A 16619-nucleotide genomic window follows, 5' to 3' on the forward strand; every position below is an offset into this window, starting at 1 on the left:
ACCTTCTTATGTAGGCCTATTTATTCAAATGATTGTTCAACATGTCAGAAATAAATATAGAAAACTTTTTGGAAAAAAGGCAAAAAAAAGTGTAAAACTCCAGATCGCTTTAAAATATACACAGTAACTGTGTGATAACAAAACCTTGTTTACCACAACAAGGGATCCGCAGAGTGATATTTTAATTATGTTGATACTAAATCTTGCTCCCAGGTTCGCCGATAAATCAAATATCACAAACGAAAGGTTCAGCAGGTAAAAAGCGTGCTCGATCCCGTAGTGGACATTGGCATGGCAACCGGCTTGTACCTCACGGACCCCAGAGGAGAGAAGAGCAGTATGACTAATGTTAGTTTACCGAGCATCAGCATCCAGCAGCAACAGTGGACTGTGGTCAATGAGCCGCTGCCCGCTGAGACCCCAAAGCTCTGAAGCTCCGCCCCTCGCTGCTGCACAGCGCACTGCCACTTCTTAATTCAAAGTTTACTAGTGTTGAACAAACTGGAGCCCCAAGAACAAGAGTCCCAAGAAGCGCACCCCTGAAGTGCGAGGTAGATCCAATGAGCGTCTCTCCAATTATGCAAAGGGAAAAAACACACATAATTACAAACAACGCAGAAGTTTATTATAATATTTTACCATTACACAAATATTGACTAAATGCATTGCTCCCATTGTTTCAGATTAAATAAACTTTAGGATTAGGGTTAACATGTAATTATGAAACCGGCTATGATAGTGAGAATTCGCTCAAATGCTTAAAGACATAGTGTCAACAGGTATTTTGCTAATGATATCAAATTAAATGTGTGCTTCCCCTAGAAGAAAACATGTTAACATGAGTGTGGATGTGAAGGAAAGAATACCATTTTTTTTTAAAGGAGAGATGAAACAAACTGGTAATATTAGATCAGAAAAGTCAGGAGATAATAATAATTAGACAGAAATGGAAGAGAAAGGAGCATGAGGGAGGCAGAAGAAAGTGTCTCTCCTCACCTGGCTCAGCATCTGTGCAGTGTCAAAGAAGCCTGACTCACAACGATTTGCATACACACACACACACACACACACACACACACACACACACACACACACACACACAAGCCGAAAGACACACTCGAGGGAAACAATGGAGTGAAATACACACAGCATCACACACACACACACACACAATGCCGTGCTGTCATGTATGATAAATGTCTTTTTTTGCAGCCTCTGTGACCCACTTGAAGAGGATTCCTTCTACTGCGTCTAACTCACCGGAACATATTACCCAAGCGCCTCCTTTCCCTCCTCTTTCGTTACATCTCACCTCCATTTTGCCCTTACTCCTCTTCCTCATCCCTGTTTTCCCTGGATCAGCCAGATGTGATTCACTGAAATCAAACACCTCTTTCCACTTTGGTTTTGTCCGATATTGTCCGTATATTACTATCCAAACATCAGCCCATTTCACATTTCTTTTCTCTTTGTTGCTTCAACTCCACGTCGTTATGTTTATTGCACTACAACCGAGTGAGCATGTAGAAAAAGACTGAAGTTTCCAGTTTTCCACCCATTTATATTTAAACACATTTTCTCTGCAGTGAAACCCTTTCAGTATTTAGACTGAATCACCTTCTCTCTACACCTCCACATGCCTGCCTCTCGCTGCGCTCTTTGCTGAGTGCCATTCAGAAGAAATAGAACTGCTTACAATTTCGTATTCACCTCCTTTAACTTTTCTGCTGAAATCCTTCACGGCCTGATCCCTCTTTCGTTTAACCTTCTACTCTTTGGAGCAGGAGGGCATGCGTCTCTGCTCGCATCCACACCTTACGACTCTTCCTTCCCCTCCTTGCTTTTCTGTTCCCTCTACTCTTAAGATCTCTGTAATTGTTTGCTTGCCGAGGCTCTTCCTTCTCTCACTGGGACTCACCCAATTTGGTATGTAGACCAAAACTCTCAGCAGCTTCTGCAGAGGTATTGACGTCCTTGCCACTTATCAATCACCGTGTGGTACGGACACGTCCGGTGCCCAGGACAGGAAGGCACTGCAGCATGTGATCAAAACAGCACGGTTCATCGCAGGAGCAGCCTTCCTCTCACTACAGGACGTTTACTCCACCAGGGTCACCAGGAGAGCCCGGAATATCATCAAGGACAAGACAACCCCCCCCCCCCCCCCCCCCAGCACAGACTCTACTGCCATCCGGCAGACGCTACAGGAGTCTGAAACCGTTTCTACCCGCAGGCCGTCAGGCTAATGAACAGCTCCCTCACGAGACACCTCCACACACCCCCACCTCCTCCACCACTGGTAACACACACACACCGCTGCTGTGACTTCATGGCACCAATTGTTGTTGCAATATTGGCAAAAATGCAGCGTATGCCTACATCTGTATCTTTGTGGGAGGAGGACGTGGCAAAATAAGAATTTCATTGAACAGAGTAATATTTTAAACTGTAAACAGAACAATAAATATCTTGAATTCTCGAAAGCTGCCCCCGCGGCTGATTTCCCCTTGTTTTGTTCCTTTCTTTACTCCGCCCTTTACGTTCTCCCATCACTTTTCTTGCCCACCTCTTCCTCTCTGACTCTCTCTTCATCAGTAATACTGCAGGCCTACCTGGGGTTGTGACCCTTTTTTTGTCCCCCACTCATTTTTGTTTTACACCTGGGCGTGCTAATCCACTGAACACGTACCCTCTCCACCCCCCACAAACACACCGTGACACCTTGGTGTGTCCCTTGCTCGTACGCCACAGCCACAGCATCTCCTCTCATGCCTGGCATCTGGCATCAGCACGTTGGCTTCGTGTGCTTCACTCGTACTTCACTCTTTGCTCGTCCTGTCTCTTCACAATCTCCAAATCTGCCTTTCCGCTGGGCCTGCAGTATAACAGGAGACTGATGCCAACCTCTCTCGGTCAACTGTCCCTCCCCAACCCACCTTCTGACCCACCTTTCAGGCATTCCCTCACGGGCTTTGAGCGCACATACTCGAACAAGCGCAAACAGAAGCTCGACGTTGAGAATCGAGCGGACAAGGAGAGTCGAAAAGTTGAACACTGCTGCCCTCTGCTGGAAAATGATCATCATCACAAGTTTGATGAGACTCTGGGCCTTAAGAGATGTAAAGTTAAATGATGTCATAGCGCCACCTACTGGTAACAGGAAGTGAATTTTTATTAGTATCCAGTAAAAAATGAAGGTGGCATTTCGAGAGGCTTTAATTTCGAGAATGGTACATCAGAATGTCCTGGTTATCACCGAGTGACACCTTGGGGATGTATACTCTATGCCTGAAGTGGAAATACTGTGTAACTATTGATTTTTCCCTCTTATATATAAACTGAAAATGACCAGATGTAGTCTTGTGATTGATATTTTGGCTCATGTATGGCATTTTGAGAGGCTTTCATTTTGGAATAGTACATCAGAATGTCCTGCTTATCCCTCGGTGACACCTTGGGGATGTGTACTACTGGTCTGAAGTGAAATGATTTTGTAACTATTGATAGTTTCCTTTTAATTTTAATCTCAAATTGACCAAAAGTATTCCTGTGTAGTCCCGCTCATGTATGGTATTTCGAAAGGCTTTCATTTTGGAACGGTACATCAGAATGTCCTCGCTATTCCTGATAGACACCTTGGGGATGTGCACTATGAACCTGAAGTGGAATTATCATGTAGCTGTTGGTCGTTTCCTTTTTAAATACCATCTGAAATTGATTATAAGGCTTGTGGATGTGATTTAAGAGAAGGTTTGGTGATCTATGACATTTCGCGTCGCTCCGCGCGCGCTGCTTTGTCACAAACGTTAAATCAATGCTATGTTTTATTTTGAAAACAGGAAATGTTATGTAATTTGTCAGGTGACAGGAACCAGGAAGTGAATGAAGAATCTGGCTCAGAACTGCTGTTTGTATTGGTAGCTTTTCAATCCAGTTGAGTCTGCCTGCATCCTATACCTTTTTGATAGTATCGTTGTTTTACACTTTCTCTCATGTCAATAAACCTGTGGACAACGGACGATTGTCTTCAGAGTCGTGATGTCAGAAAAGAGTTCGTCTAACTGCCGAGGTGTATCGGAGCGCATATACCGAGGGCGGCATACGCGCGGTTAACGACAACGGACTCTTGGACGCTTTGTGCGACGGCCGCAGGGGTTCTGAGCAGGGGTTCTCTCAGAGTGTATGAGGGAGTTCAATGACGTAGAAAGGGGAAATACAAGTTTAGTAAGCAGTGAGAACTCAAGGCCAAGTATAATGGAGAAGTGTCAAGTTGGTTTTGTTTGGTTCAAGTCCTTCTCTTCTGTTTGAAGTGCTGCCATCTTAGCCGGAATGAGGAAGCTGTGACAGAGAACCGATGTGACTAGATTAGTTTGCATTTAACACCTTACAACGCCCTACATTAAGTGTTGTAGAAGCCCTTAGATATAGTGAGACATTATCAGCAGCAAACATATTCGGGAAAGAGAGATTTACTAAGGTGAATTTTAAAGTTACGGATGGTAATTATATGATATTGAATAGTAAAGGTTTTATCCTTGTGCTAAATGTTTTAAACAACCCAAAAAAGAAAAAAGGTTTTCAATTAGTAACTTATACCATAATACATAAAGGACACTGTATGCATGTGTAAACATTTGTTTTGTGTTTCTGATTTATAATGAACTCTTTTATCTACATACGCAAAATGCATTGATTTGAATTTATGTCCAGGAAGGACTTTCAGTACGTTTCTTATTGTTGTACATTGATAGGATTATTCCTTGTTGTGTGAAACATCAGCAGCGCGGCGCTCTAACGCTCTCAGTTATTCCATTACACACAACACACATATTGCACAGCGAAACGCTGCTTTATTCTCCTTAATGTAATCTGCTTTGGAGGCGTCACATCAGGCTCTTCTACTTATGTGTTACGCATCATTTCTTTTAACTTTCTGGTCTTCATGTTTTTCTGCTGTGAAGGTTCTTGTCTTTTCTTTGTAGCCCTGATGAATGTGTCTTCTTAGATGATTATTTGTATTCATGTTTTTATCACAAGGTTAACTATCATCTCATAACTAAATGTGTGTTGCCATTCATTTTATAATACTCTTATTATTATTACACAAGAATACTATTAGTAATACACACTGATGACCAAACATACAACAAACATTATGTTCCTAGGTTTGAGTTCATATTGATCTCGATGCTTTAATGTTATGAATGTTATTTGTTTTTATGTCTACTGGTGTCTGGGTGTGTGTTCAAAGGGAAGGGAGAGGCCTCGTTCTTTGAAAGGGTGAGAAAGTGGAAGTTACTTTAAAGTAGTTCAAGACTCTTAACACTCTGATTAGATGAGCTCATCATCTCTCACTTTCAACAAGATGGAAATCTATGCGTTCTTTTGCATTCTTACAGGGGAGTACTTTTGGGGATTTCTCTGTATTTGTAAACTATTAAAGCTTATGAATGCTGTAGTTTTTAAATGACATGCTTGTCCTTTATTTTCCTAAATCACCCATTAACTGGTTTATTTAGAAATGTTATATTGTTAAAATGTGACTCATGCTCATGCTGGAATGTTTGGACTGATGTAACAGAATGAATGTCAAGTACTTTTGACCTGATGATTCCTACACACTCGTTCACTCGCTCTCTCACTTTCACGATAATGAAAATCTATGCTTAGTTTTGTCTTCTTTCCGGTGAGTTTGTTTGTACTTTCTGCATTTACACCAACTGTAGCTTGCGTACAAAAGATGTAGCTGTTGAATGAAACATGTAATCTTCTAATTAGGGGTTTATTTTTGTTTTTCTATTTTACAGTTCAATGATCCAAAGCAAGAAAATAAGTCTGTGCATATTTGTTGCTACGATTTAATAAACAGTTGACATATTTTTTTCTTATGTTGTTTTTATTGACTGTTTTGGTTGATTTCCTCTGCTTTAGGATTGCAACATTAGTTTTAGCTAAAAGAACACGGATTAAGAGATTTAAATTGAATTTACGGAAAATATCCTTCTCTCCTTCTGATCTATAGGTATGATGCTCCAGAGGTAAAGAATATCTTCATGAATGAAATGAAATGAGAAGATTATGATCTGGCTGTATTTTATATATTTTTTGAGATATAAAGCTTTACTGTCAAGCTTTCTGCAGCAACAGGAGCAGCACATGAAAAGCTGGTGGCACAAACAGGAAGTCCCTCACAGGCCAGACCATTTCCTTTCGTAGAAGCACCCGGCCGCCCGTGTTAGGTTTAGGTGAAGGTTCGGACCCCAAAGCAGACACGGAGAGGTTAGTGATCGGATATACGGACGAGAGTTTATTGGCTGGCGAGGATCCTAGCAACGGGGAGGACGAAGAGCCGGGCGGTGACGCACCCGGGCGTTCGTAGTAGACTGGAATAATCTGGCGTCGCCGTGATGAGACGCCCAGGCTTATATGGAGGATGATTATTGGATGCAGGTGTGTCTCGTCCAGTCCAGTTGCCGCCAACAGCCAGCCACACCCCCTGCCACAAACAAAACACAAGAGAACACAGCCAAAACCCAAACAAACAGAAACCCAATCACCACAGCCCGTCCACATCAGAGGCTGAGTCAATAGAGGAACCCGGCCACTAAATGAGAAACAGCTTGTGTGTTGCAGGAGGAGGAGGAGCATCAACTGGAGACAGTAAGAGGAAGTGAAGGAGGGACGTGAAGACGGTGTTGACTGACCTGATGATTCCTACACACTCGTTTACTCACTCTCTCACTTTCACGATGATGAAAATCTATGCTTACTTTTGTCTTCTTTCTGGTGAGTTAGTTTTTTTCTGTATTTTCTGCATTTACACAAACTGTAGCTTGCGTACAAAAGATGTAGCTGTTGATTGAAACATGTATAATTTAATCAGGGGTTTATTTTATTTTTCAAATTTGCCGTCATGAATAGTAAAAACTAACGTCAAAGGAAATGTACGTATGAACTATGACTAAGGCAAAATGTCTCCTTTATTTCTGCCTGTAGGTCTGAGTGTTGTGCAGATAAACCCTCTGAACATAAATCGTCGTGTTGGTGAAAGTGTGAAAATCAGCTGCTCAGACTGGAACGTTTGGACTGATGTAACAAAAAATGTCATGTCCTTTTGTTACAGTCCATGCACGGAGGACCATCACATCATCATTAAAGCAGCATATGGAAAAATTGAAAATAAAAATGGAATAAAGTTATATAACCAAGGAAAAACCTTGTTCGTTACTTTCAGCAATCTCCAAAAGTCAGACTCCAAAACATACTATTGTAGAGCGGAGAGATTTGGCCCTGACTCATATATAGAGGTGAATCTAAAAGTCACTGATGGTGAGTTTATTCTCTAAATATTCTCAATGAGAAAATCCTTGTTTGCCCAAAAGTAATAACTTTCTTAATTGTTGGTATGTTCACTTGTCTGTTGTTTTCAGCTCCGCCCCCCAGTCCCAGCATGACTCCACAAACTGTCATTGTTGTTCCCACCTCCTCATTTACAAAGAGCTCCACGATGTCTTCTAACAGCTCAGATGTTATTACTGATACGTCTACATCATACACCACCTTCAATACACCACCTGCTGCACCAGCACAAGGATCTGTTAGTGAGTACATCATGCATGAACATGTTACAGTATATTGACTGCATATATAATTTGATGTTGATTAAAGTTGTATAAGAATACATCTATATAGATACACACACACTTGTCAATGCAATGCTCACATACACATGTACTGCCAGCACCACTTTATTCATAAATTATAACATGTTTCAGCATCTTGCCTGCCTACTTAATATAAAATGGGGCAGTTCATGGAACAAAAATATCTGTGTTTTCATTTCCTGTGAAAAGCAAGTTTGTGATTATTGAAAGATTCCTTAGTAGCAAAGAGGAGATGAGCACATGCTAAGTACCATGAAGTGTGAATGATCTTTTCTCACATCCGTCCTCTTTCTCTGTCTTTGTCCAGGCTATGTTCTATATTTGGTTATAGGTGTTATTGTCGTAATAATCATACTGATCGTCTCACTCAAGTTTATGAACAAGATGATGAAACAACAATCGAGTAAGATTCACATTAATATTAAATTAAAATACACCTTGCAAATATTTGTCTACTTCAGTCAAGCCTCCACCAGACAAATTAACAAATGATGTCCTTTATGTTCACAGAAGTTGTGTCAGGTGCTGTTACAGCAAACAGAGACGCACAACAGGTCAGTTTTGGGCTCAAATCAGTTTCTATTGACTCTTTCACAGAAACATCTTGCTTGAAGTTTTCCTCACTTGTTCCCTCAGCTTGTGTGAGTCTCACACATTTCTCTCGCAGCTCTGACACTCTCTTCTCATTTCTTACTTCAATGCCATTTAGAATAATTTTACAATGCTGATAAACAAACATTTTTAAACACTATAATGTTCCTCTGCAGAAGCTGCTTCTTGACACAATATGTTCATCCTTTGTGCTTATTCTTCACCTTTATGGTTCATTTAGGAGCCAAAGACACACATTTTTCACCTAACCACCCGGGTCCCGTTCCTCATTGATGAAGGATCTAATCTAATTAGTTAGATTCACATTTTATAGGGAGAGATTTCTTCATGATCCATTATCACATCACGATGACTTTCTATACGAATCATTTATTTAAAGACCTTCTGGAGCCGTACATGGTGAACACTAGGGCTGCAACAACGAATCGATGATATCTATAAAATTCGATTATTCAAAGCGTTGGCAACAAACTTCATTATCGATTCATTGTGTCGCGCAATTATTACGTCACTCAATGAGTTGATGTTATGTCTGTAAAGAGAGACACACGGTGATCCATTAAATCAACTAAGAAGCCTCTAATGCATTTATTTACAAATGCCATTTTTATTCCCACTCAGCATGTTGTTCTGCAGTGTGCGTGCGAGGAAGCAGGTCTTCATTGCAGCATTGTGTGTGTGTGTGTGTGTGTGTGCGTGCGAGGAAGCAGGTCTTTGTTGCAGCATCGTGTGTGCATGTGCGTGTGTGTGTGTGTGGTGTGTTTCACTTCCCTGTTTTGGAGAGGCAGCAGTAGTCATTCCTTCACACGTGCAATCTCCATCCCACACACACAGTCAGTCTGATGTGCCGAATTGTTGACCCCCTCTGTCCCGGAGTGGCGCTGTCGTCCATGTGGCTGACGTACCTGGTTTGAACGGTAGGGGCAGTCTTTGTACCAATGTCCTGTTTTGCCACAGAGGAAGCATTCATTGGGTTGCGCTTCTCGTGGGGCCCCTCCTTGAAAACGCCCTCTACTCCCATGATTTATTCCATACGCTCGTCCTCTCTGTTGGTCCCTCCCATAAGATTTTCCGGATGGGTGGGGGTCTCGTCCTCCTTCTGCACCCAGTGTCAACTGTTTTACGGTTTGGAGCATCGCAAGCTGGGCTTTCTCCCCAGTCTGCTTGCTGCGTTTGTCTTGACACATTTGGTTTTCCACATGCATTTTATAATTGTGTCGTGCATGTTTTACCACTTCTGTGAGCCTTGCATCTTCCAGACCCACGACAGAGTGTTCAGTGGCAGTTTTGACGTCTGGCAGAAGCCCGTTCATGAAGGCGTTCTTGAGATGAGTTTCCCACACAGTCATGTTGGTTATGTCTGTGGGCTCCTCGAGGCCGCTGTGAATCTGAAAGGCAGCCACAAGACGCTGATGGTAAAATGTTACATCTTCAGCTTTACCTTGTTTCGTGGTGTTGATGAGGGCCATGTTGACTTGGAAGGCCGCAACCACAGCAGCACAGATGGCTTTTATGTCTTTGCATAACGTCAGGAACTCTTTTCCAAAAGCCACGCCATTTTTTATGGTGGGCAGATGGGAGGCAGGTAGTCCATCCTGTGGCCCTGGAACTTGAAACATGGGGGCTTGAATATAAGACCCGTCCAGTTTACTGTCCATGGTGGTGTTAGGACTAAGAAAATTCACAATTCTGCCGGCTGTGCCCCTCCAGGGGGATGGGTCGTGGATTGACCATGCAGAGTCCGGGGTGGACTGAGCTGTGGGGTCAGGTCTCAATGGGTTGAGGGGTGAGCATGATTTGACGTCTGCACCTCCCTGGTCTCCCAGCCGGGTTTGACTGCGTGTTACAGGTCTGCCAACCGTAGGATCGGGGTTGTACGGTGGTGGTGATTGTTGGACTGGAGGTGGTGCAGGAATTTGACAACACGTGTTCAGGAGAGGACCGCCTGCCCCTGTCAGGGATGGATACAATGGAGAAGACACACATGGATTATTCTGTGTTTCAATGTCAGGTTTTTTCAGTTTTTAAACACGTCATTTTCTTCATCATTCGTTTTCTCTCCCTGCATTCACATTCCATTTCCCATTGTGCCAGACATGTCTGGTTTTTCTCTTTTATTTCCAAGTCTTTAACTTTGATCTTTTTACCACTTTTCAATTTTTTTTTTTTTTTAACTTTGCTTCCAAATCCCCTTTTAACATTTTAAGTTTAGCGGCACTCAACGAGCCGTTTTCTGGAAACCCAAACTCTTTTGTCCAGTATGGGAGACACTCTGTACATGTTTTCCCGTATTTCTGCTGCATCATTGCCACAATCGGACCAGACGTTCCGTGTGTTTTGCGGACTGGCCACCCATCTTTTACTGGTGGACCCTACCGGTTTACTTATTACAATACAGTCGTCACCGTAAGGCTCAGTTTCTTTACTCAAGGAAAAACTTTGCAAAAACCCCACTCAAAACTCACGCTTCGATTTTGCCACGATCTGGTTCTAAAGGTAATTCAGTAGAACTCACGTTTGGTTAACAATAACAGTGATATCGTTTTACCTGCTTCAGCATAAAATTCACGTAGGCTATTTCCACGATCTTATTCCACAGGTGGAATTCACGTTTGGTCAATAGCAACGATCTTATTTTACCCGGGTAGTCGAGCGATCTGCGTTACGATCTCGGAGAATTTGTTCCGAGTGAAATCGTACACGATCCTATCTACCTTCGCATAAAATAATGCATTAGAAATATCCCGGAATCATGTACTCAAAAAAGATATTAAAAGATTATTATAAGGAAAAAAAAAAAAAAATTTAAAAAAAAATTTTATTCCCCAGACTATAACAACCACTTGATCAGTCATCCGTCTCCGTTATGTTCAACTCTTACTGTTACTTTATATTCGGAATTTCAACTTCTTACCCGAGTTTGTAGAAATTAATTCTTCTTCGCTGGATACACGTGACGTCAATCAGGACTCCTCTGGTTTCCGCCGGTCCTTTCTCTCTTGTCTAAGGAGGTATGAGGCAGGATCATCAGCTGGTGATCCTGGAAAAGGCCTTTTTCCCCGGACGGTCCCCTGGAGCCTGACGGACGGTCAGTGAATCCTGTTCGTGACGCCAAATTGTTGTGGAATATTTCAATAAAAGCTCCGTAGAAGAGAATGATTTGTCTGATAAAACCGAGTCTTGATGAATGATCAAAGTTGCAAAAAGTCCATTTATTGCTTGCAAGCAGGAGGTCAAATACACAGGCACGTATCACGGTGCTCTGTGGAAATGACGTCTCCGAGCACTAAAGACGCTGAGTTTTTATACACATGTGGAGGACATTCTCTGTGTCAGTTACGAGAAGCAGCAAAGCAGGTTGAGATAAGAACCCAGGTGAAGCTGAGGGTAGCACACACACACAAGATACTCCTTAATGGCCGGTGCAAATCATTATTACTTGACATAAAAGTAAAACTTGGATCCAGAACTTTCGTACAGAATAAGATATCAACCAAGGCCATGAAGAGGAATCCTTTGTTTTGAAGCTTCTATGAGATCGAGTCAACCGTCCTCCCTTCTCAGGGCACAACTGCAAACTAACATTTTGTATCATGCTGCTCTTTGCACATCAGGGTCAAATACAGGACACTTGAGACACGGCTTTAGCACAAAACAATGTTATAACATATTTTTACCATTACACCACTCAGTGTCACCAGTTCAGCCTGCAATGTACAAAACAGCCACTAATCACCGAGTACCCATCATACTTATTACAAAATGCATAATGTGCTGGCAAGCCCAACCTCCTCCCTCCTCGGCCCAAGGCACCTGTGCACCAGCAGGTCTGGTTCAGGTCTGACATTCTATCATAGGAAATAAAACATTATATTAATTTCCCCATGGTATACAGGATGTAGATTAAAATTGTACAACCTACCTGCTTAGTATAGTTTGCTCACACACACGGTACTGGCGAGCAACAAACACAGCAACCCAGACTTCAGCACATGCCGGACAACGAGAACAAACGTGAGTTGCTCAGCTCTCGGGATCTCCTTTTATATGGAGAGGCTCTCCTTGAGTTTAAGTCTCCCGCTCTGTGCTGAGGCTCCCCGGTCCTACGGTCCCACCTTTCACATATGTTTGATTTGTTGACACGTTGCTGCAATGTTTTACTTTTCAATGTCAACTACATTTTATTAAATGCATTTTATTTCACTCAGCTTAATTTAGGACAAGTTTATTAACATAAATGAAACATGTCTTGTTCCCTAAGGGTGCAGGTCCTAATGAAGTCTACCAATCACTCCACCCATTGATGATGGACAAAGACCAAGTCTACAGCACCATAACACCCAACAAAAGGGAGGGACCGTCTACGTCCCCACTTTGAAGGATCTCTGCAGCAGCAGCTATTGCATCAATATTAAATGCCTGAGTGTTGAAAGATAAAATAAGTATTTTGCATTTGCTAAATAAAGCGTGGGACATACTTTCATAATTCCATGTCAGGGGACAGCTTCACACTTGTACTAGACGGTATTTGGTTTTATATAAACTTCTTTGAAGACAAGTTGTGCACAGTCCTGGGTTTGCCTGTCAGGACACTCGTGGTCCAATCACAGAGGGCGGAGGAAAGTCCCAGGTCTCTGAGCCCACTGACGAGCTTAGAGGCCACGATGGTGCTGATGCCAGCGGTCCTCAATGAACAGCGTTCTGCCATTTGTGTTCCTCCGGTCCAGGTGGAGGTCTGGGTGGATGGTGAGAGCTTTGCTGGCGTCTGTGGATGTGTTTGTCATTCGGGCAATGGGGTTTGCTCTTTTGGGGGACAGGGACTATGGTGGTCTTTTTGGAGAATGTGGGGGAATACAGTGAAATGTGTTGTGGAATATTTCAATAAAAGCTCGGTAGAAGAGAATGATTTGTCTGATAAAACAGAGTCTTGATGAATGTTTTGCAGCGTCTATGAGATCGAGTCGACCGCCCTCCCTTCTCAGGACACAGCTGCAAACTAACATTTTGTATCATGCTGCTCGTTGCACGTCCGGGTCAAATACAGGACACTTGAGACACGGCTTTAGCACAAAACAATGTTATAACATATTTTTACCATTACAATTGTTATAAATATCACTGAGCACATCTGCCAGTTGTTATGCACAAGCCACAAGAGCTCGGCCGAGGATGCCTTCAGGTCCAGGTGCCTTTGGTGGCTTAAGATTTACACACATCCACCCTGAATACTGCTGGTGACGCAACAATGATGAAGACTGTGGGTAAAACACTTCGTCATGGCCTTTTATTTGCTCTAAACTTGACTTACGTTTTAGGGCAGAAAGAAAACGTAAAGTTTGGGACCTCAGAAGAACGTTTTGTTTTAGAATTGGTGCGTCTCAATCTGCTAACATGCTCATCTTTCATTGTGTCATACACACTTAGTTTATGTGTTGTAAGTGTCAAATTGTTGGGATTTTACATTTATATTGTGTACTTTTCTTTTATTCAAATTCAGAATAAATGTTGTTTTTCTTCATGTGAATGGCATCTGGTTTTGTGCACACTGACATAATCTTACACTGTGTGGTGACCCACAAGTAACGCTGGAGAGACATTCACCAGGGGACTGTACCTTTAAGGGGAAGTGTTTTGATGTGAGGTTAACGTGCATGTCCGCAGTAGTTCTCACGTGTTGTTTTGTATTATTGAAGTGGAGAGTGAAGCTGACTCAACGCATCTCCGTCTCCTGTCTCGTCTCTTTTCACCCTCCACAACTGTTTGCTTTGCGGCTGAGCGTCAGTGAGAGTACGAGTAGGTGTGTGTGTAGCGGCAGCGTCCTCAAGAGATTGCAGTTGTAGTTGGATCGCGTCCCTTCGTCTGTGTCCGAGCTGTCTCGTTCCTTTGCTCCTTCAAACTGAGTCAAAGAATTCAGCCTTCCAGCCCACGATTTTGGTTGTTATTTACGTTGTTAACTTCCGACCGTAGTTATCAGTGAAAAGTCACTTTACTGCCTTAACTTTCACACTTTAAAAGGTTGATCAATGTCTTACTGCGGTTGTGACCGTTTTAAAGATCGTTTATACTTGTTATTATGAACAGAAACTGATCAACGTGAGTTCAAGTAGACAAATTATGAACCTGATCTTGTCACGGCCAGTTTACCAATGACCCAAATGCAGACAGACGGCAGGTTAGGTGGAAAGAAAAGCTTTATTTTATGGGTACATGGATGCAGTTGAGGAAGCAGTGACAAGGAAGTGTACAAAGTGCTGGCTGGGCGGCGATGCGGTATGAAGATGTACTGGACTGACACAATCACACAGGTTATGTTACACGGTACCAAGATCACCGGCTAACGGGGCGAGAGTATATCTGCCACAGACGTGAAGAGACGATCGGGCGATGAGACAACCAGAAACCGGGATAATTCAGCTGGCGGTGACGAGGGCTTGACGATGGACCAATGAGGAGCCCAGATGCCAGCTGATCGCAGCCACACACACACACACACACACACACACACACACAGAAGGAACAAACCGTAGCAAAGCTGATGTCACATTAGAGCTGGTGGGTCTTTTGGGGGGGTTAGGGTCAGCCATTCAGTTTCAGTAAACATCTCAGTATGATTCAATGCAAAACAATTATTATTATTCATTATTACTTTGCAGTTAAGTATTTAACATCTTATTCAAACAATTTAGTACATTGATGGATATATACAGTCCATCCAGCCATCCATTGTCAAACCGCTTATCCTGCACACAGGGTCGCGGGGGGGCTGGAGTCCATCCCAGCCAACTTTGGGCGATAGACAGGGTACATCCTGGATTGGTCGCCAGCCAATCGCAGGGCTACACAGAGACATACAACCATTCACACTCACATTCACACATCTACGGGCAATTTAGAGTCCCCAATTAACCTGATCCCCAGAGCATGTCTTTGGACTGTGGGAGGAAGCCGGAGAACCCGGAGAGAACCCACGCAGACACAGGGAGAACATGCAGACTCCACACAGAAAGGCCACTGGGCGGAATCGAACCCAGGACCTTCTTGCTGTGAGGCGACAGTGCTAACCACCACGCCACTGTGCCCCCCGATATATACAGTATATAACTATATATAAACAATATGATATAACTACTATATTGTATAAATATAATAAAAATATAATATTAAATACAATACAAATCTACTTATATAAAATCTACCTCTCCTTTCTCTGGTACAGAGTTTGGGTCAGGTCTTCTTGGAAGGACACTGCTCGTGGTCACTCTTGTTTTAACTGGTGCGAGACTCGCGTGGGGCGGTGAAGAGCTCTGCCCACAACTCAATGGATTTTAGGACTCTGAAAGGATGTGTCACTCATTGACTTTAATCAGTGATTGGCTAAAGTGCTTCTAAAGGCTGGCGCATGCTTCTGCTTCTGCGTCTTTACACAGAGTCGTGTCGACGCACTCGTTTCAATTCATGGTTCTAAAGTCTTGCGTGTGTTGCAGAGCAATTCACCGCCAGGTGGAGTAACGTGTTTTTGTTGAAGACGACCAAAAGAGTGACATCTTGCGTAGCTTTTGACGCTAGTCTAGAAAAATGGGTCGACGCACGCGAGAACGCAAGAAGAGGTGAAAAGACGCCCAAAGGGCTCTTGAGTGCGAGTGTCCTTGCGTCTCTCTGAAAACGCAGAAGCATGAACTAGGTTTTGGATCCACCGCTTTGGGACACGGCCCGAGCCCAGCTGAGACATGCAGAGAGGGCGTGCAGGAAAAGCATATATTTTGCGCAGATATCTTAATTTACTAATATTACTGGGTACATTCCATGTTTCAAAAACACACATGTTGACTATTTGTAAAATGTATGTTTTATATAATGAAAATGATTATTAGGATTTCATTTAAAATGACCAGAATGTGTCCTTCTCTCAGCCTGATCTATAGGTATGATGCTCCTGGGGTAAAGAATCTTCCTAAATGAAATGAGAAGAATATGATCTGGCTGTATTTTATATATTTTTTCAAATATAAAGCTTTACTGTCGAGCTTGCTGCAGCAACAGGAAAAGTTGCCGCCACAAACAGGAAGTCCCTCACAGGCCAGACCATTTCCTTTCGTAGAAGCACCCGGCCCCCCCGTCCACATCAGAGGCTGAGTCAATAGAGGAACACGGCCACTAAATGAGAAACAGCTTGTGTGTTGCAGGAGGAGGAGGAGCATCAACTGGAGACAGTAAGAGGAAGTGAAGGAGGGACGTGAAGACGGTGTTGACTGACCTGATGATTCCTACACACTCGATCACTCGCTCTCTCACTTTCACGATGATGAAAATCTATGCTTACTTTTGTCTTCTTTCTGGTGAGTT

The 16619-nt window shown here is 42.9% G+C and overlaps 1 protein-coding gene across 5 annotated transcripts in view; it reads left to right on the forward strand.

Annotated features, from left to right (window-relative positions):
* LOC120825486 (uncharacterized) overlaps positions 1-16619 on the forward strand; it is a 185842-nt gene that overhangs the window by 168830 nt on the left and 393 nt on the right. The window contains exons 1-6 of one of the 5 annotated variants that reach the window (XM_078080513.1): positions 3332-6786; positions 6997-7329; positions 7431-7601; positions 7972-8067; positions 8175-8218; positions 12545-16612. In XM_078080513.1, coding sequence (XP_077936639.1) covers positions 6708-6786; positions 6997-7329; positions 7431-7601; positions 7972-8067; positions 8175-8218; positions 12545-12580 — 759 coding nt within the window. In that variant the 5' untranslated portion in view covers positions 3332-6707 and the 3' untranslated portion in view covers positions 12581-16612. Of the gene's footprint in view, positions 1-3331; positions 6787-6996; positions 7330-7430; positions 7602-7971; positions 8068-8174; positions 11365-12537; positions 16613-16619 lie in introns of those variants that run through there. The other 4 variants (XM_078080511.1, XM_078080512.1, XM_078080514.1 and 1 more) reach the window with 4 other exon arrangements.

This window comes from Gasterosteus aculeatus, chromosome 9 (genome assembly GCF_964276395.1).
Source record: "Gasterosteus aculeatus chromosome 9, fGasAcu3.hap1.1, whole genome shotgun sequence".
Lineage (NCBI taxonomy): Eukaryota > Metazoa > Chordata > Actinopteri > Perciformes > Gasterosteidae > Gasterosteus > Gasterosteus aculeatus.